This window comes from Aythya marila (genome assembly GCF_965140915.1).
Source record: "Aythya marila genome assembly, chromosome: 2".
Lineage (NCBI taxonomy): Eukaryota > Metazoa > Chordata > Aves > Anseriformes > Anatidae > Aythya > Aythya marila.
Window position 1 is genome coordinate 150,447,765 of NC_139043.1, and position 20,470 is coordinate 150,468,234.

Genomic DNA, 20,470 nt, shown 5'->3' on the forward strand with positions numbered 1-20,470 from the left:
TGTAGATAAGGCTTGTCAGCATTTGTGTGAGGCACTTTGGGCTCCTCATTTGGAAATTTTTGGTGCTGTTATCAAAGATTTGAAGCTTTTGTATAGTCACCTGAAGGAGAATAGCTGAGAGGAGAACAAACCTAGTCCCTCTTCCATTCAGGTTTGGCACTTGAAAACATGGCTGTAGATAACTTGTCAGTAATGGATGTCAAGCTGTGTTGTAATAAAACAAATGCTAGAGAAAGGGTTATTTTCCCTTCATTTTATTGATGACTAATTAGCTATTTGAGCTGTATAAATTAGTCAATCAGCTGTGTGTAATAACCCTTTTCCCCTCTCACCTTATAGCATTTCATCCTCATGACAGCCATCCTGACATGGGAGAAACTTGCGTGCAACTAATTGAAATACTAACAGAATAGTGAATGTGATTTCAAGCTAGGGCATGAAATGAAGAAATAAGAGCAGATGGCCCCTTCAGAAAAATAGATTAAAGAGAATGGATGCTTCTGGCCAGCTACATAGTTAATCCCTTGCTTCCTGTCAAGAGGTACTGCCAATAGCTGGTTATTATGCAAGGGGTAAAATGGAAGCTATATGAATTTAATGGAAAAGAAAAATGCTTTTCCAATCTCAGCTCTTTCAGATAATTTAGTGTTCATATTTTTGAGAGCTGTAGTAAATTGGAATAATAACCTATTAAATAATGTGTATTGCTTCAGAAGTGAATGCTATCAAAAGAGCAGCCCTGAGAATGGAGTTTTGTTCATGTACTGTAGAGATTGCGTAATGTCTCTGATATTTTCTTGCTCTGAAACACTGACCATTAGGTCTTTATACCCCCAGTTGGGGACTTAGAAATGTTTATGGCTATTTCTGCTGATGGTTTGATGAGAAGTTAAACTTTTCCCTGGTTAAATGTTCTTTCCAGTTTTAGTATTAATGGACAGTCAGATCCTGTTCAGTTCACTTAAGCACTTTTATTTCTTGGGTTTATATTAAATAGTATGTTTTTAGTTACTGTTTTTAACTAAATCAGTTATCTTTGCACTTGCTCAATGAATCAAGATACGGAAGTGATGTGAAACATTAATTTGTATATCAATACCTACAAGAACAATTCTTCATGAATGCATTTGTAGAATGAAGTGTGATTGATTGTTTTGGTCTTTAGTTCTCAAACATTTTCTGAATGTTTTGCTTCCCATGCATGATACAACAATCTGCCATATTGAGTGTTTACTGTTTCCTTTCAGCTACCATTCATCCTCTGGCTTCCCAGACCCTGCATTTCTTGGGCAGCTACACTTTTCAAATGCAGCCCCTTTTTCCACTCACATCTAGATAATACTTTGATTCTATGTTTTTAGAAATAGACGCACCAAACTTCCCATTTGGAAACATCTTAAATGATACTGAACCAAGAGTAATGATGCCTCAGGTTCTTGGTGTTGGTGCTTTTCATAATGTTGGCAGGAAGAAATGGACCAGGAACTTGACTATATGGGTTTATGAAGGCAGGGTAGGCATCTGGTCAGTTGAAGCTTCTGCATTTTCCCAGCATTACTCACTAGATATCTCAAACCAGTGTAATCAGTTTAGCTTTGATCTCTCTCACCTTCAGTGTGGATATACTTCGCTGGTTGTGAATTGTTCCACTAAACTGTCACCTGTCTTGTACATCACATGTGAGAATTACTAGCATAAAGGAAAAAAACATGAGTCATTACCAGGGAAAAAGTTGTAGTGGTGAGGAAAACAAGGTTTTGCATTTAGCTGGATTGAAACCCAAATGATATAATTCCTGAAATTGATCACATGACTGTGCAAGATAATGTGTTTTCTGAAAGTGGTAAACTGAGGTGCATCAGACTTTCTACTTCTGTATAAGTGCTTGGTTTTAAATTGCTTTAAAATAAAGACTGATGGATTTAATACCTTGACTGCTTAGTACTTGGACAGAACTCCATGCATATACTTTGCTTCTTGCAGCTGTCACATGACTGCATATTGGGGAGAAATCAGACCTCAGATTTCTAAAGTAACTTCTGTTAATAAGCAAACTTACTAACCTGAAATGGCTTTTCCTATAATTTGTTTTATAGAGAACTGCTTAGATTTACTTCAAAACATGAAGACACTTACTTTAGATAAAAATACATAGAGCAAATACAGCTATACCATAAATGCTACTAAAACTGTTTTAAAACTTTGTTTACAAAATCTTTCAATTTACTTTAGTTAAAGCTTACTGGCAGAAATTGGTAGCTACTTCAGATACTTATGCAGGTATAAAACATTGTGTTGTACTCTTTCAGTCTTAAGTCTTGAAAATTATAAATACTCTGCTAGGGGAATGCTAGAAGTACTAGTTTTATTTTCTTAAACTTGGATAGATGCCATAGAAAAGGAAGATCACTTTCTTTAGTGGAGGCATAGCATAGATAAGCAGGTGCTCCTACAGGGAATAGACTTTTCACAGGCTTGTATCTTGCTTTTTTTTTGCTGGGAAACTAATGAACAGATGTTGGTGCACTCCCTTGTGAGAACTGCAGCTGAAGTGAGTCCATAAGCTGAACTTTCAGGTTTGCTATGGTTGTAGAGGAATCCTATATCTTTGTCAAAAACTTCATGAAGTGGCTCAACTCATTGTTACTCTCAAAAAATATTTGGAACAATTGACTGTGGTAGTGATCTGCTTCTCTAATATGTTTCTTCATACACAAATGTTTGGGAATGCCTGATGTTAAGTATGTGGAAGGGATCTTAATGATTCCTCTTCTGCTTGTTGTTTTTTAAGTTGGATGCTAAGTTTTTTCCACACTGAATTTATGTTCAAGCTGATACAACTTAACACTTTTTGAATTTTAAGTCCTTTTCCTTTGGGTAGCAGATATATAAACTACCTTTGTATGTTGTAACTGCCAAGCATGTTTCTTCAGGTATTCATACTGTAACTTCCAGGCAAAGATGGAAAAAATAAAGGTAACTTGGCTTTACTGCAGCAAAGGTCAGTAAGAAATAATAAATAATAAAATAAAATAGCTTTGCTTATTTTGTCTTCTGACAATAGTAACAATGGCCTTTTGAAGGAGTAGAGGTGATTAAGTTAATCAGAGTGGTATACTAGAATTAGTTGCCTTCTGCATGTAGAAGTTAGCCTCTGAATGCTTGTTTTCTTATGTATTTAGACCAGAATACATAAATGCTCTAGGACTTTAACTTTATCATGAGGGTAGTCAAATGCTGGGCTGGGCTTCCTAGTGAGGTGGTTAATACCCCATGCTTGTCAGTGCTCAAGAGGTGTTTGGATAATGCCCTTAGTGTTGTAACTTCTGGCTAACCTTGATGTCATCAGGCAGTTGGACTAGATCCTCATATGTTACAACTGAACTACTCCTTTGAACAGTAGGTTGACTCAACAGATATACATAAAGATCACACCAGCATAAGACTTTTTGAACACCTTATAGGTACTGAAGTGGTAGCATTCACTTCCATAGTTTATTTGAGCAGTGTAATATCACAATGTAGGTATTTTCCTTTGACCTCAGTGATGTGGTAGTTCTCACTGGATTTTATTAACAACCTTATTTACTATGCCTTCTGAAACTGAAGAGTGACTTGAAGAGGAGAAATGTTCATATAGCTTTGAACAAGAGTGCAGTCTCAACAAGAATAAGCCTTAATATGCTTCAACATGAAGATAAATGAGTATTGGAATGGTTTACGCGGAGGTGGTGAAAAGGCAGCTGTTGAAGGCAGGTTTTAAGGCATGTCTGCAGGTATCATTGGGTTCAATAGTACTTCTAGTAAGGTACAGATTATGCTTGCTGGTACTGATTATGTTGAATCTAACAAGCATGAGTTTTCTGAAGTCCAAACACTCAAATGTCCACTAGAACTGATTTTTGCTGAATTCAGTGGAAGAACTTAAATGCATTACATGTGCTTGTGACAGCTTCATCTGTTCTGCTCCCTAATACTTTGAAGCATGAACAATGGCAAGCTTTTGTGATTTCACACTGGCTCACTAAGCTCTACTGCAGTGCTCACTCCTCCTCTCAACACAACAAGAGGACAAAATAAGATGAAGAAAAGTGCCTGGTTTGAAATGAGGACAGATCACTAACCAATTACAATCTGTAATTGGGCTGCAATGTGGAGATCTGCTCCATGTGGGACCCATGGCCTGCAGGGGTCTGCTGCTGCGTGCCTGGAGCACCTCCTGCCCCCCTGCTGCACTCACCTTGGGGGTTGCAGGGATGGTTCTGTCTCATTTTTCTCACTCTTCCCAGCTGCTGTTGCACAGCAGTTTTTTTCTCCTTAAATCTGCTTTCACAGAGGCACAAATAACATCACTTAGGGGTTCAACTCTGGCCAGCAGCAGGTCCCTTTGGAGCTGTCTGAAACTGGCCTGTGTCAAACATGGGGCAGCTGCTGGGCTCTTTTCATAGAGACCACCCCTGCAGCCCCCTGCTACAAAAACCTTGCCACATAATCCCAATACAGTTTTTTAAAAGTTGTTTAGTTTAGAAAACATGTTCTTCTGGGAAATGTTTGGAGGAGATGGGTGACTTGGGCATATACTTTCAACCATGCAAAGCAGTGTAATGATGGGGCTATAGACTGATGGGCACTGGGTTTGTCTGAATCTGTCTAGACTATTTGAATATATATAATCAACTGTAGTATGAGCTTCCAGTGTACTTTTAGGTATCAAATATGGCTTTCTGGGCTATAGTACCATAGAATTATAGAATGGTTCAGGTTGGAAGGGTCTTATCCCTGTCCATAGCAAGGAGGTTGGAACTACATCTTTATATCTTCCACTAGACCAGGGACAGGTCATCCATAATCTCTCTAGCAACCTGTTCTAGTGCCTCACCACCCTCTAAAGAATTTATCCCTAAGTTTTACTCTATACCCTCTTTCGGTTTAAAGCTATTATGCCTTGTCCTGGCAAGTCCTTTTCCACCTTTCCTGTAGGTGCCCTTTAACTACTGGAAGACTGCTGTAAGGTCTTGCTGGATCCTTTTCTCCAGGCTGAACAACCCCAACTCTCTGTCCTTGTACGAGAGGTGCTTGAGCCCTCTTCAACTTTGCTCTGATAGTTCCATGTCCTTCCTGTGCTGGAGGCCCTAGAACTGAATGCAGATGGGGTCTCACAACAGCAGAGCAGGACAAACACATACCTTGACTTCATAACTACACTTCTGATGCAGCCCGGTGTATTATGATATGTTTGATATGTTTGGTTTTCTGGGCTGCAGGCATATGCTGTTGCCTCACGTCCAATTTTTCATCCACTAACACCCTCCAAGTCCTTTGCAGAACTACTCTCAGCCCCCCTCCTTGCACAGTCTGTACTGATGTTTGGTGTTGCCAAGTGCAAGGACCTTGCATTTGGCCTCAAACCTCATGAAGTTCACATAGGCCCACCTCTCATGCTTGTCCAGATCCCTCTGGATGGCATCCCTTCCCTCCAGTGTGTCAACTGCACCACACAACTTGGTGTCATCAGGAAATGTGCTTAGGGTGTACTCAATCCTGCTGTCCATGTCCCTTCAAAGATATTAAAAAATAATCCTGGTATAGACACCTGAGGGGCACCACTGCTCACTGATCTCCACCTGGACATCAAGCCTCTGCCACAGCTTCTCAAATATGATAGATATGAGTGACTTCATCTGCAAGTTCCTTCAAGACCCTTGGATGTATCTCATTGGGTTGTATGTACTTGTGTATATTCAGGCTCCTTGGTTGGTCTCAAACCAGATCTTCCACAATGAGTGCTTCATCATTCTGCCAGGCCTTACCTTTGTGTTCTGTGAAGTGGGTGGTGTGGCTACAGCACATGCTGGTAAAGAGTGAAGTAAAAACGTTGAGTTCCTCAACCTTTTCCATGTGCCAGAGAATTCCATAGGAAATAAATTTTGGAGGGGGGTATAGAATGGACTGGAATTCATTAGAACTAATGTTTTTATTAAATACCAAGTATCAATAAGATACCTTTATATTGCTGAATTAAATATTACCAGTGTGAAGTTTCACCATAGCCTTCTGTCAGTTGGGATGGAGGGTGCTGGCGAAGCTCTAAAATTGCTGAAAATGACTTAAAGTAGGGGAAGATAATGTTACTTTGTCTTGTTGATGACTGCATAAATCTTGCTTAATGCTATGTTAAGTTGTACATTTGAATAATTGTCAATTACACAAAACATAGGGGTAGAGGATAGTCTACTAAGATGTATGCTTTGGTAGTGCAGGTATTTTTCCAGTATTAAATGTGGTTTGTGTGAATCTGTCAGCAGACTGTAGTGGTCTTTGTTAGTCCTCTCCAACTTTAAATATGAGACCTGCTAGTGCTTGTCTCTCTGCTTTAGGCTTCATTAACTGGATATGCTATGGCTAGATGGTAACTGTTTTGACTTGCCAATATTTTTGAAGTGTGATGCATGCATATTAAGAACTGCGGGTTGTATCCACTTCTCAAGTGAGACCTAGATTATACTTTCCTTTCTTGTGAATGGTGCTGAAGGAATCAGTGGAAAAAAGTGTATTCAATTAAGGTTTTATGTACAAAGTGAGGAAGAAAAGATGTAGGCTCTTGATGACTCACCAAGATGACAAGTTAAATCTTGCATGAATATGATCGGGTAACCCTTACACATGTAAATGTGAGAATTGGAACACCTTTTTGTAAGGACTCTTAATATAGAATATTAATCCAATTTTGTTTGTTCTATGCCATAAGCCTTATGCGACCTGTTTGCTTGATACCCCCTACAAAATAAAATTACAGATTTTCATTTGAAATCTGCACTTGTTATAGCTTTATATCTACTGCAAATAATTGTTTCCCTGTGCTGCCTTTGGAGGGAACTATACTAGGTTGATGAAGAAGTCTTCTAAACCTAAACATCACTTGATATTAATGCATATATTTTATTCTTAGTGTACTCTAGTTCAGAAGGCTTCCAGAGCTCTGTCTTTTGTTAGGAGTTATTTGTGGGCTACCTGTGCTGTTACATGAAAAACAACAACAACAAAAAATGTATTTACTGGATGTAGTAGATGAATATAAGACAGCAAGGGTCACTTCTCAGACACCTTCTACTTAGTGATCCACTTAGAGGACAGGATCACAGAATACCTGACAAAACCTCAAAGTCAAATCCCCTGCTCTAAACAGAACAAATACCAGTGTTGCCATTATTTAGAAAGCAAAGTTAGGCATTTTTGAAGCAGGAAGGAACATAGGAGTAATTGGTTTTGTCCTGGTAGGGTACAGCATCCCAGTTTGAAATGTGTGTGGGGGGTACAAAGTATTGTTTAACCCACATGTATATTCAAGCTACTTTTGTAATTTCTTATGAAATCATGGAACAAATGAGCTGATGTTTTTGTAGCTAATGGATTACTGAACTTGCAATGTATGATTGACAAGCGTTCCTGAAAGAAAATTGTCAACAGTGGGTAAATCGTATGGGAACTTTTAGCACTTCATTATACACATGCGTTCCAAGGCTCTATTCACAATGAGATAAATAATAATTTTCAGTGAAGTAGGATGGAAATATAGGGCTGAAGCTTATGTTTACATCTTTTTTTCCTGAGAGGCTGAATGAACATCTGTTAATATCTTAGATGTTACTTCTCTTATGACAGTTCCTACATTAGTATTTTCAACTATTGCTAGTATTAATCAGTCTTAACAGAATCTAGTGTAGGCATTTCTGATGTAAAGGTGTTCAATTAGTTTTGAATTGCTTAAAGATAAAGGCCTATTCAAAATATTTGTCATATTGGTGACTGAAAAGTATTTTCAGATCAGTGCAGACAGCAGTACTCCGACTGTAAAACTGAATTTACGATGCCTGTAAATGCAATTTATATCAAAATTGGTTTAAGTCCTTCAATGTGGATATTCATAATTTGAGTATGTTGAATATTGCAGACGTTCTAGCATGAACCACTCATTTTATTGTAAATTCAAATCAGATTTGTTGTCCTTTGCTTCTGCAAAGGCAGTGGCATATAAAAGACAGTTATTCTGAATTCAACTGTTGTAATGTGCATTTGTTAAAATAAATTTTTTACACATAGTTCATGCTAACTATTTGTTTTTATATCAATTCCAAATTAGAACATGCTGTTGTGGGTAAACTTGTATTTAAAAATGCCTTTTGTTTTTGAAGTATTGAGATGATGTCTGAGGAAACTAGGTGGAATTCTCTGAAATGAATGCAGAAGAATGTGTGGGTACAGTAGTAGAGCAGCTGCATTAAACACCAGAAGTTTCATTCAATTTTTCATTCAAGTCTTTTATAACTATTCAGGTTAGATCTAGATATAACCATACCACAAATATTTGTTCATTATTTTTAAGTCTCTGAGGGTAGTTTTGATTACTCTACTTCTCTAATTTGCATTTCTCATGAAAATGAGACAGTATTTGCTTTGGTAAAAGTGTGGGTGGGAAAGATCTGTCCAAGCATTTATTTACATCAGGAAACTCTTGATTGTTGATTATTAAGTGTTTTATTTTTTTAAAAAAGTATTTTATTTACTTTATCTGTCTAGCATAAAAGGTGTATAATCTGAAGCATGGTCAAGATCCTTTTACAGTGTCAATGAGATTAAGCCCTCAAACAATTATAACTATTGTTGGTTTTGTTGTCCTGCCATACTGCACTGTGGACTTAGCAGAATAAGTCATGGTAGGGCTTGTGAGCATTAAATCAACACCTGGCTTTACAGACTTCCTATGGCTTCATTTTAGTGCAGGACTTTTAACTGCCAGCATTTTCAGAATTGGTGAGCTTCAAATGTGAATCTCCTGAGATACAAGTGTGGATTTTGTTGCTGGAAATCTTACAAATAAGAAAAACAGTATGGAATGCTGGAGAACTTTACATATGGTATAAATGTAGTCCTTTAATCCCAAAGACTGTTCAGAAGTGGTTACTGATGCTCTGTACTGGAATAATTGTAGAAAGCTTGAAACTGAACAGATATTGTCCTTGTTCTTCAAAGAAAAACTGTTCTGAAATTTTTCTAAATCTGACTTAGAATCTACCTTTTTGCTTTGGAAGCTAGCCTTTTCTTAAGGCTTGGGTGTATTCCTTAAAGGGGATTAAAAAAATAAAATCATAAAACCACAATCTAGTATGCAAAAGTGTTTTTGTAGTACCATTGGTTTTACTGTTCTCTTAATGTGAGAGCATACCGAATGTCCATACCATCAGTTCATCTGGCCAGTAGCAGAGATTTCTTTCAAGAAGTATCTAATGGTACTTTCCCAGTACCTCCTTCAAGCTCCTGGCAATAATTTGTCTAATGCAGCCCAGGGTATCGTTGTCCTCCTTAGCAGCAAGGACACACTCCTGGCTCATGTTCAGCTTGGACTGGGACTCCCATGTCCTTTTCTGCAGAGCTGCTTTCCGGATGGGTAGTCACCAGCATGTACTGATACCTGGACCACTCTGTCCCTACGTGCTGGACTTTGCAGTTCTCATGATTGAATTTCACAAGGTTCCCATCAGTGCATTTCTCCAGCCTTCCAAGATCACTCTGGAAGCTGCATGACCCTGTGGTGTATCAGGTGCTCCTCCCAGTTTTGTCATCAGCAAACTTAAGGGTGTGCTCTGCCCTATCATCCAGACCAATCACTAAACTAGATCTGACACTCCCTTCTAATGCAAACCATTCTGTTTCTAGGTTTAACAAACCTGTGTCCAGTAATGACTCCTGAGGTATGCTGAACATTACTGGCTTCCAACTAGACTTTGTGCCAAAAGGTCCTGGCCATTCAGTCAGTTCTCAATGCACCCCTTTTTTCCCTGTTCAGTCCATACACCAGCAGTTATGAGGCTCTTATGGATTCCCTTTGGTGAATATATGCTGACTACTGATGATTTTCATGCCTTTCATGTGCCTGACAATGGTTTCCAGGATTAGCAGCTCCATCAAAATAATAAAGCAAAATATATTGCTGTTGTTGTACTGCTAGTAACTTCCAAAACAGCTTCAGTATATTATACCATTGCCCTTTATTTAGGAACATTTGTAATATTATTCTTAAAATATTTGCATTTTGAAAATGAATATGAAAATTATTTCCAGTGAAACTGCTGTAGTTCTGTCAACACCATATGTTTTATGAAGTCATGATTGTTTTGATGTCCTAGTTCAGCCTTGAGTTATTTATTTACTCTTCCATCTGAAATAGAAAATCAGTATGAAATCACTTAAATTCATCATAGTGTTTTGGGTTGAAGTGCAACTTTAAAGGCTGTCTAACTCCTCCTCTGCAATGGGCAAGTACAACCTCCCACCAGCCCAGGTTGCCCAAAGCTCCACCCAGCCTGGCCTTAAACACCTTCAGGGATGGGGCATCCACAGCTTCTCTGGGCAGCCTGTACCAGCACCTCAGCACCCTGTCTGTGTGAAAAATTTCCTCTTAACACTAAACTAAATTTCCACTCTTTTAGTTAAAGACAACTAGTCCTTGTCCTATCACTACACCCTCCTGACAAATGGTCCCTCCACAGCTCTTTCGTAGCCCCCTTTAGGTAATGGAAGGCTGCTGTCAGGTCTCCCCAGAGCATTCTCTTCTCCAGGCTGAACAACCCCAACTCCCTCAGCCCATCTTCAAAAGAGAGCTGCTCCAGCCCTCTGAGCATCCTCATGGTCCTTCTCTGGACTTGCTCTAATACTTCCATGTTCTGGGGGCCCCAGGACTGAATGCAGGGCTCCAGATGGGGTCTCACAAGAGCAGAGTAGAGGGGGACAATCCCTTCCCTTGCCCTGCTGGCCATGCTGCTTTTGATGCAGGCTTAGTGCCTCTAAGACCTCTCAATCTGAGGGTTAAAAAAAAGTACATTTTCTTAAGGATTTCCAGACAAACTTAGCTTGTTCTCATTTCTGTTGATCTTGTTTAGTAAACATCGTATTAAGGATAAATGCAATAAACATTTGTTTACTCTGGCATTTGATCTTGCATTGATTTACAAATTGATTTACACCAGACAAGTACAGAGAGCACTTCATTCTGCATTAAGCGCAGGTACTTGCATTGGTTTAGCAGAGTGACCTGGAATCCTGGCTTGTAGTTCTCCTGTAGGAAGATTAATTCTACCTTGAGATTAACATGAAACAATTGTACTTCGTCATTATCTGATACATCTAGCAATATTGTTTGGTGAATTAACTGGGGAGTAATCATTGCTTAAATCTCTCTGCTATGATTAAATGTAAAGGAGAAAAATCCCTGCAGTTATTTCTTCATCCAGCTAAATTCCTGGACTATTGCATTAGCTGCATCCTTGGTCTGAGAACATGGGATTTTAATCTCTAGCATTAAGGGAAGCTTTAATCACATGTACATTTACTATTTGTGATCTAGGAGATGTTGTTGCTTCATATAGCTAAGCAGTAGAGAATGTGATCTAAGGATTAGGAAAAAGCAAATCTTTGTCTGACCTTGAAAATCTGATTGGATTTCTTATGTGATCTGAGAATTTTCCCTAATTATCTAAAACTGGATGTATGTGAATGATAGAATCATATTTGTACAGCTCATTTGATATCTATGCTTAATTCTAATGCTTAATATTTCATATTCATTTTAGGTTTGAGTGCAATGAAATGAAGAGGAAAAAGTCTGATTTTTGGTCACAAGATAACTTTTGTCAGTATTTCAGCGAATGTGCATGAAGTCTTAAGTTGGTTTGATAAACATAGGAATAATAGAAAATTCTTATTTTGTAGTTTTATGCCAGTGCTCATAGCTATGGCTGCTCAGAAGGAAAGTCATTTGGATTTGAAACAAATTCGGGGAAAATTGTGCTCTAGTTTGCTAGCAGTTGATTGGTAGTCTCATGAGTCTTGGTAGCTTTTTCAATCAAATAGAAGCTTTAAACAGTGGGAGTTCATGTAAATAAATGGTTCTTAAAATGGTTAAAGTATACAGCTATCTGAGGTATGTAGATGGATCTTCAGACTAATGAAAGGATTTCTTTCAAAATTTGACTTGGCTGCTTCAAGTTAAGTCACCACTGAAACAAGCAAGACTTTCCATGACCTTTTAAATTTTTGTATTAAGTAAATCAAAATATGACAGAATTAAGTGAATATAATATTGAGGTTGCCATCAACAAAACCTTCAAGTACCAGAATCAAATGATTATGTAAGCTAAAGTTTAGGAAATGCAAGTACAGTGTATTGAAGTAATTATCCAGCGGTGTAACTTGAGGAATGTTCATGAGACGTTGTTAGGACCCTACTCTTAACTCTCTAAATAGTTTAACCTTGGCAAGTCTAAGAGCTGGATGTTCCTGAAACAAAGCTCATTCAGTTGTGTAATGCTTTTTAACATTTTGCATGAAAGTCCCTGAACCAGGGTTCACTCATAAATTGACAATTCTCACTTGGCATTTACAGATGTTAGAAATTGTAACTCTGTGAAAATAAACTTTCAAGTGGGCAGGGTAGGGTTGCAGTGTGTATATACTGTTGTGTACAACGGTGTATGGCACAACAGAACAGTTCTTGTGTCAGTCTGGTTATTGGGACTCTCCTCTGCACTGATATGTTTCAAAACTAAATCAATACACTGTGCTGTAGTAATTGGGATCTTGATTGGAGTCAAACTATGTTCTGCTTTTCTGAAGAACTTCTAGTCCTGATCTTAAACTTTGCTGTAATTACATCGCTTCATCCATAGGAGTAGTTCTATTTTTATTACAATTGCAACATTTAGTGACATTTTATACCAAAATATACTAAAGAACCTGTTACACTTGACTGCGTAGTTTTGAGCTTTGAATATTTATATTTAGTGCTGCAGCTTGTACACTATTAAAAATCAATGTCAATTTTTTTGTTTTGCGTATCCAATCTTGTCTCCCAGGAAATATGAGACCTTTGTCATTGCCCTTGTTATATCAGGAAGCAGAGGGTATTAGAAGTAGCTTACTTGTATTAATTTGATATTACACTCCAGGTCTGCATTTGCAGTTCAGAAATTTGGATTTAACATGTCACCTGCTTTCTGTGAGTGGGAATATCATACCTTATAATGTTTTAATCTTAAAATCCATTTTCAGATGAAGTTAATGTAACATCAATCTAATTGCTCATAATTCTCCAGTTCATAAAGTGACACCTACAAAAACCATAGTAATTCAGTTGTTCCTGGGATTCAGCTGTTAAAATCATTCATACATTCCTCAGCTGTTGTCAATCTGTGGGGCTGTGGACTGAGCGATTTGGAGGTTTTTCTTTTGTGTGTGCTACAACATAAAGGTAACTTTAAAGAAAGGCTGCTTTACAGAATATGGATCCTCCAGAATGTTTATGCTGCTAGAATGCATATGATTAAGTTTTTCTAGGGACTTGCCAAGAAGATTTAAAATCATAACTGGGGAGGACTGTTCTTTCAGAAGTCTTCAACTTAGTCTGAGTGCACAGAAGAGCTAGTGAAGAAATGAGAAAAGACCTGTGAGGTGCAACTGAGAAAACTGGGGTGAATTAGCCTGGAGAAAAGGCTGAGGGGAGACATTATCATGTCCTACAAGTACCTGGAAGGAGGTTGTAATGGGGGAGGGTGTTGGTATCTTAGGTGGCAAGTGATAGGATGCAAAGAAATGGTCTCAAGTTGTGTCAAGGTAGGTTTAGGTTGGACATGAGGAGGAATTTATTTGTGGAGAAGGTGGTTAAGTATTAGAATGGGCTGCTTGGGGAAGTAGCGGAGACCCCATCCTTGGAAGCATTTAAGAGGTGTGGACATGGCACTAAGGGAAATTGGTGCTGTTACTTTACAGGTCAGGTTGATGCTTGGACTTGATGATCTTGCAGGTCTTTTCCAATCCAGACTTCTGTTACAGGCTCATATGCAATAAAGAATAAAAATAAACTCCAAGCTTGTGATAAATGCCACTAAATTGTACTGAAGTAGAATACAAGGTTGCTTACTTTTGCTAAGAGTTTAAAGGTATAGTTGAAGATGGCTGTGGAGGACAAATGCTAAATGCCCATAGAAGAACTTCCATAGTACTTCTGACATTGGGTTTTTCTATGCCCTGTGTTTAACAGATTTGAACCTCTGACTAGCTGGACTCCAATCTAGTAAGACCTCAAGCAACACTTCTTTAGTATTTGTATGCCCCTTTTATTCTACCACCTGTGAAATGAAATGATCAATTTTTCATTAGCACAATGGAGAGTCAATATTGGCAGGAACTAGAATCAAGAATCAATCCTTTGTATATGTGAAGTATCTTTAGAACGAGCATGATCATGCATCCTGAGTTCCTTTTCATCGCATTCCTTCTGAAACGTATTCCTGTCATCTTGGCTCATACCTAGAAATCTGAGATTAGTGTTTTACCAAGGTGCTTTAATTGCATTGCTAAGATTTCAAAAGCTTGAATTGACACTTAGTGTGCAGTAGACGACCATCATACAACTGTGTGCTTTACAGCTTATAGAAAGTTCTATATATTTTATATGGGAGAAAATAGTCAAGTATTAAACTATGCTGTAAGTTTTTGAACTTGAAAGGACTGGAAGTGTCTTGCTTGATCCATTTTAAGATCCATTTTAATACATAAGCATATTCTGAATATTAAGTTAAAAGTTCATTTAAAACACTTGCAATGCTAATTGAAAGTGCTGATATGAACATAAATATTAAACACTGTAAAAGAAACATGGTTTGCTCCATTCACCTGTGTAATGTGTATTAATTATGTATTATGTCACTAATATTATACTATAAGGTATTATTTTTAAAGTTACTATTTATAATTTATATAGACTTTAAAGATTCTCAGTTTTCAGCTTTTAATATTAAACTGAGAAAATAACAGACATTTTTCCTTTAACAGAAATTGAAAAATTCCAGAAAGGGGAAGGAAAGGAAGAAGAAAAATATATTGACGTAGTCATCAATAAAAATATGAAGCTGGGACAAAAAGTTTTGATTCCAGTAAAACAATTCCCTAAGGTAAGTTCAGTTTTCATACCTTTTTAAGTGCTTATAAAAGGTATTCCACTAATATCTTAAAATAGTGACTGTTCCACTTAAAACAGTCTGTACCAGTGCTGTTCTGTGGTCTATGGAAGTTGTAAGGTAGGAAAGTTTATTGGAATAAATGAGCAGAAAAGTGTTGCTAGTCTTACAGAAAATAGTAGGTTGTAAACACGTGTTTTCAGTTCCAAAGACCAAAGAGGATCCTACTGCTCTGAAAATGCTTGAAGGAATTATATTTAAACTGATGCTGACATCAGCCTTTGAAATGTACTTACTGTATGCAAAAGTGAAGCTTAAAATCCACTATTAGAAGAATTCTTTGTGTAAATACCTTACTTTCAGCTAGTGTTAGTCTTGAACTAGGTATACCCACGGTGCTGAATTATACAATGGGTTCTAGGGGAAGCAGGGACTATTCCATTAATAAATTTAACCACCATGAATTCTTAATATTTCTTTATGGTCAGATGTTATCCTGGTTTAAAATATCGCTTCATGGAAGTGTGTATTCAGTGTACAAGAGGCTGTGGAAGCTCATTGTTTTGTATTTCTTTCCAAATTTTAAGGCTAATGTTGTGCAAAATCATCAGGATGTTAGTGTTTATCACCTGTTTTAAATAGCTTTCCTTTTCCTATTGGAAATGTCCAGACTGCCTTTGTTTTTACTCATAAGGAAAGGAATGTCTTCAATCCTTCTTCCATTTCACTTGGAAGACTTTTTTCTAAATAGCTTTATTTGCACTACTAGTGTTTTTCTGTTCTGGGTAACTTGCAGAGATTTTTTTACTGCTGTTCAAAGTTTCATGAAATACTGCTTCAATGAACTTGTGTGCTTGCATACCCTTTGTATGTGGGTACCTATTTGGAATTCTGCCTTAGAAGTCATCTTTATTTAATGACTGGGAAAACTTATCTATAAACACCATGTACAGTCCTTGTAAAGAAGAGGAGGTAACAAATAGGGGAAGCTTATGTGGACAGTCCTTCTAATCAGGATATTTTTCTTCAACTATTGAGATGTTTTCAAATGCTGAGATATGTGGACAGATGAGCTTGAAGGGAGAAAAAGCGAGGTGGTTATTAAAAGGAGAAAGTATCTTTTGGAAGATTTGGTTTCTTCAGTGTCAACTTTCTTTAAAGATCTAAACATTAAAATTGTTGTTTAGCATAGCTAGTGGGAAAGCCAATGCTGACTTTTGAAAGGGAGGGATGCTTTGCTATGTGTTTAGTAGTTGTGTTCTGTGGACATTGTTTGGCTGTCTGAGATGGAATTAAGCCCAGTATGTGCTATAGAAAGAAACCTTTATTTATGTCTGAACACAGAGCTTTGTAATCCTGTATGTCCTTGTTTAGAAGACCAGGATCTAGGTGGCAGAGTACAACTACAGTGCAGAACAGACTTCCTATGTGAGTTCCTGTCTCCACTAGTAATTTTTCCACAGAAAGAAGAACATTGGTATCTCCGCTCGCACAAATCTCTTCTACCGGAGTGAATAAAACTAAGTATTTTCTGGTTTAAGAATATTTTTATTTCCTAATTGGTATGGAGGCATTCATTTTCTCTCAAAATTTTCCATTTTATTATATGATATTTTTGTCAAGCTTACTCATCACAGACCAAACATAGTCAAAAGGCATTGGGATTTCTCACTGGATAGGAGTAGTTTAGGAGGTGAGCATCAGTTCAAAATTGTGACAGGCCCTCTTGAACTTCTCTGGAGGGGACCCAAACAACAAGCAGTTGCTGCAGTTAAGTGTTGTCTTGTTTACTAGAACCAGGCTTGTTTTATTTTGGAGCTCTAAGAAGTTTAAATGTTTTGTACAAGGTGATGTAGCTTCAACTTGGCAAACTGAGAGCCTTATCTTGGTGTACTGTAGCCTGCAGCAAGTGACAAGATTTGAATGCCTATACACAGGGTAGCAGTCTTGCATCCTAATGTTTGCTCTAGATACTAATTCTAGTTCTGTTCATATGTTCAGAGAAGGGCGCAAGTGAGGAATGTTTTATCAAGTCTGTCAGGGTACATATGAAATTATTCCAGTCACCTTGGTGAGCTGTATTTATAATATTCAGATTCTGCAGAATTTAAGAAGACATTATGGGGTGCTTATATAAAAACCTGAAATGATGCTTCACATAAAAGGTTTATGCCTCTGGGTCATGCTTTCCTGTGCATATGTTGTTTGCTGGATCATTTTTCCTGCAAGAGTTGTTAGAACTCATGCAAATGTCATTTGAAGAAGTTGATAGCTCCTCACAAAAATGGTTAAAAGTTGATTCTCACTTGTGAGTAATTTTCTCCTTTCTGCTGATCTGTGTTAGTGATAAATGCTTCAGAAGCCTGGAATGTAAGACTTAAATATGGATGACAGCTGTGTAAAAAGCTCTTCTGCATGTGAATATTGAATTTGGAGCCATTCTCCTAGCAATTTTTCCTTTCTTTCTCTATGTTAGCAGTCATCACTAAAGTTGACAGTTACCATACAAGTTCCCAGACAAGGATTCGTTCAGTCTTTCAGGTGTAGCCTTTTCAGTGTTAGTGAACAGAGAATCTGGTGTTTAGAGCTGACAAAGTTACTACAATAATTGATAAATCCATTAAGCACTGCGGTGCCAGTTTGGGTTGAATTTGGAAAATGTAAGTATCCAGAAAGTGACAAAAGTGAGGCTTTCTTCAGCTTTGCAAATAGAGCACTGTCTCCCCAAGTAAATGATGCGGGTTTTTCAGCTTAAATAGGATCAGAAAAGCAGGTTATTAAAGTTCTCAAATCCTTAAGGTGAAATATCTAAAAATGAAGCTACAAATGGAAGCGATTTTGATAGCAGAAGCTATTAATGTTTGCCAGTGGTTCTCTGGCAAGTCATGATGCTTTGTAGGATATAATTGGGATCAATGAAGTATCAATTATTAGTTTTGGTTGTAAATGAGGTCCCTGAACCAAAGCAGCCCACCAGCATACACCAGCATACTTTTCACTCTTCAGATACCTTACGAAACATTGCACAGGGTTACCTGAATTTGCTTTAAGTATTTCACTGTGCTTTCCCTCTTTAAGACCTCTCCACCTCTGACTCCTTGAATAAATCATACAAACCCCAAAATAAGTCAGTCAGTTCTAGCTCTGATCTGACAAAGCTGTCACAGCAATGCCTGCTTGTATTCCCTGCCCTCTTAGATGCATTCTTGCAGGATCAAGGCTGGGTCCTGTGCATACTGAACCTCTTCCTCTGACATACCTGCATGGTGACAGGTTAACTGCAGTAGAAGGTTATTCAACTAAAGTTTGGAGCAGCTGGTTTGTATCTTTGAAAAGAATCTGGACCTCAGGTTCAGAAGTCATCTCTTTTTCTGTCTGGATGTTATTGCTTTCCCTTAAAAAAAAAAATAAAAAAATCTCCCTGCTCCTGGTCTTCTGCTTATTGCTCCAACAGTTGAGTGTTCATTCCTGGGGATGTTAAATTTGCCTTCTACCTGACAGCTCTTGGTTGCTTTCTATGGTACTATGCGTGTATTATTTAGCCATGACTTTGTCTTGCTCAGTCATGATAGAAGTTAGCTTTAATGTTCATGCTACAGGTAGTTGGCCTAAGATTTTTTTTTGTTTAATAGAATGTGAGAGAAGATAACAAACTATTTCATAAAGCAAAATAGTCCTAGGTTCAGTTTCAGCTCCAGTTGGTTGTGCATTCAAATGATCTTCATTTGAACTCCTGTACATGCTGAAAAACAGGACAAGTATGTTTTAATGATAGTGTTACTTGGTGAGACAAAGCCTTGTGGAAACTCCTTGTTGGTTGCAGGTCCAGTCAAGTATTTTCAAAATCTGATTGTATGCAATCATGTCAGGAGTTGTTCAGGTTGGTCTAGCTATTGAATTGCTAAGATAAGAAACTAATCTGAAGCATTTAGTTGAGGCTTGAATGTTTTGATAATGCGGTCTGCAGTCCTGTTCTAACTGGACTAGGATTACAAGCAAGGATTAGGTTGCATACAATCCTAACTTTTCCTCTAATTGGAAAAGGAACAACTTCCTCAGGTAGGACTCATTTCCAGGTTTTCACCTTTTTGTAGGATTTCCACATGGATGCTGGATGTTTAACTTGGAGTTGGTGGAGCGAGATCTTGTCAGGTTAGGCATTGGAGTTTAGGGTGACTTAATATACCTTACTATTTGATCAGATGAATATCTTTGACTCCAGGTCAAGTGTGAAAATGCAATCCTTAAACCTGTACTTCTGTTGCATTTCATGCTTGAAAAATCCATCTTTAAACTTGCACAAACTTTAAGGTAGGACTAAAGTGGGCTGGCAATAGAAGGTCATGATGTGGCTGTTTGAGAGTGAAGGGACTCTAAATCTATCCTAATACTGCTATGAAATGCCAAGAGTTGAAAGGTGTTTCATAGCTTACATACGTACATATGAGGCAAGTGCTATCTTTCCTCCCACAAGCTTGATGAATATTCACTGAAGCAGTTTTTCTCAAATCTGATTTTGTTTTGGCAGTTTAGTGAACTGAAGTGTTCAGAATTTGGTGAAATAGCTTCCAAGGATAAGTGGAAAGATGGTTTTCAATGAGATTGATCAAGATGGAGAATTTCTTCCATTTCATAGGCTACTATTCTAAAAATTGCTTACAAAGCTATAATTAAGTATTGAGCAGATGTCAGAATTAGTAAGAAGTGGTCCATACTGTTTCACTGAAGTGATACTCTAAATACATATTCTCAAAATTAATGTGCAGGTGTGCATTAATCCCTTAGCTCAACATTTAAAGTTAAAATACATACATTACACATGCAAATGTCATTTTAAAATATTTGCAGTTTTACATAGTCATGGAAAGATTAAAATATTAATTACATGACTAGTTAAAAACAAACTTTCACGACAGCTGGGTTCTAAGGATTTCCTACAGTAGGAATGAGAAATGACATGAGTATATAATCACAAGTGATATGAAGGAACAAGTGTTAGGTTTAATACCAGAGAATTTTTGAATAACTTTATAGTAATTGACCAAGTTTAATGTCAAATAGGTGTTTAGAAGCCTATTACTGTTCTGAGAGCTGTGTGAAGGAGACAGCACTCTGTGCTGGTGTAAATGCATGAAATAGTTCCATTCCTATAGGAACCTTATTCTCTTGAAGTGAGTAAGAAAAGTTTTTGAAGTTTTTCCAGTTTCAGGTCATTCTAAGGGCAAGTGCCCTGAATGTTAATTTAAATATTTTTATTTTTTTCTAGTAAATCTATCACAGAGGAACCGTTGCAGAAAACTAATATATCAAGAAAGCTTTCTACAGCTTTGACATTGGCTGGCTAGAGCTTTACAGCACAGCATTTGGTCAAGCATTTGTATTTTCACTAAGTATTTTAAGCTGGATGAACCGTTCTCAGTAGACTTGTCTTGGTGGGGATAAACAAGGATTACTTTTTA

General features: G+C 37.6%; 1 protein-coding gene across 4 annotated transcripts in view; it reads left to right on the forward strand.

The window, feature by feature from the left end:
* KHDRBS3 (KH RNA binding domain containing, signal transduction associated 3) overlaps positions 1-20,470 on the forward strand; it is a 92,649-nt gene that overhangs the window by 11,302 nt on the left and 60,877 nt on the right. For all 4 annotated transcript variants that reach the window (XR_014317022.1, XM_082754692.1, XM_082754693.1 and 1 more), the window contains exon 2: positions 14,887-15,005. Coding sequence is in view for 3 of the 4 variants with exons in the window: in XM_082754692.1 (XP_082610818.1) it covers positions 14,887-15,005 (119 nt within the window). In the remaining variant the exon portion in view is untranslated. The remainder of the gene's footprint in view (positions 1-14,886; positions 15,006-20,470) is intronic.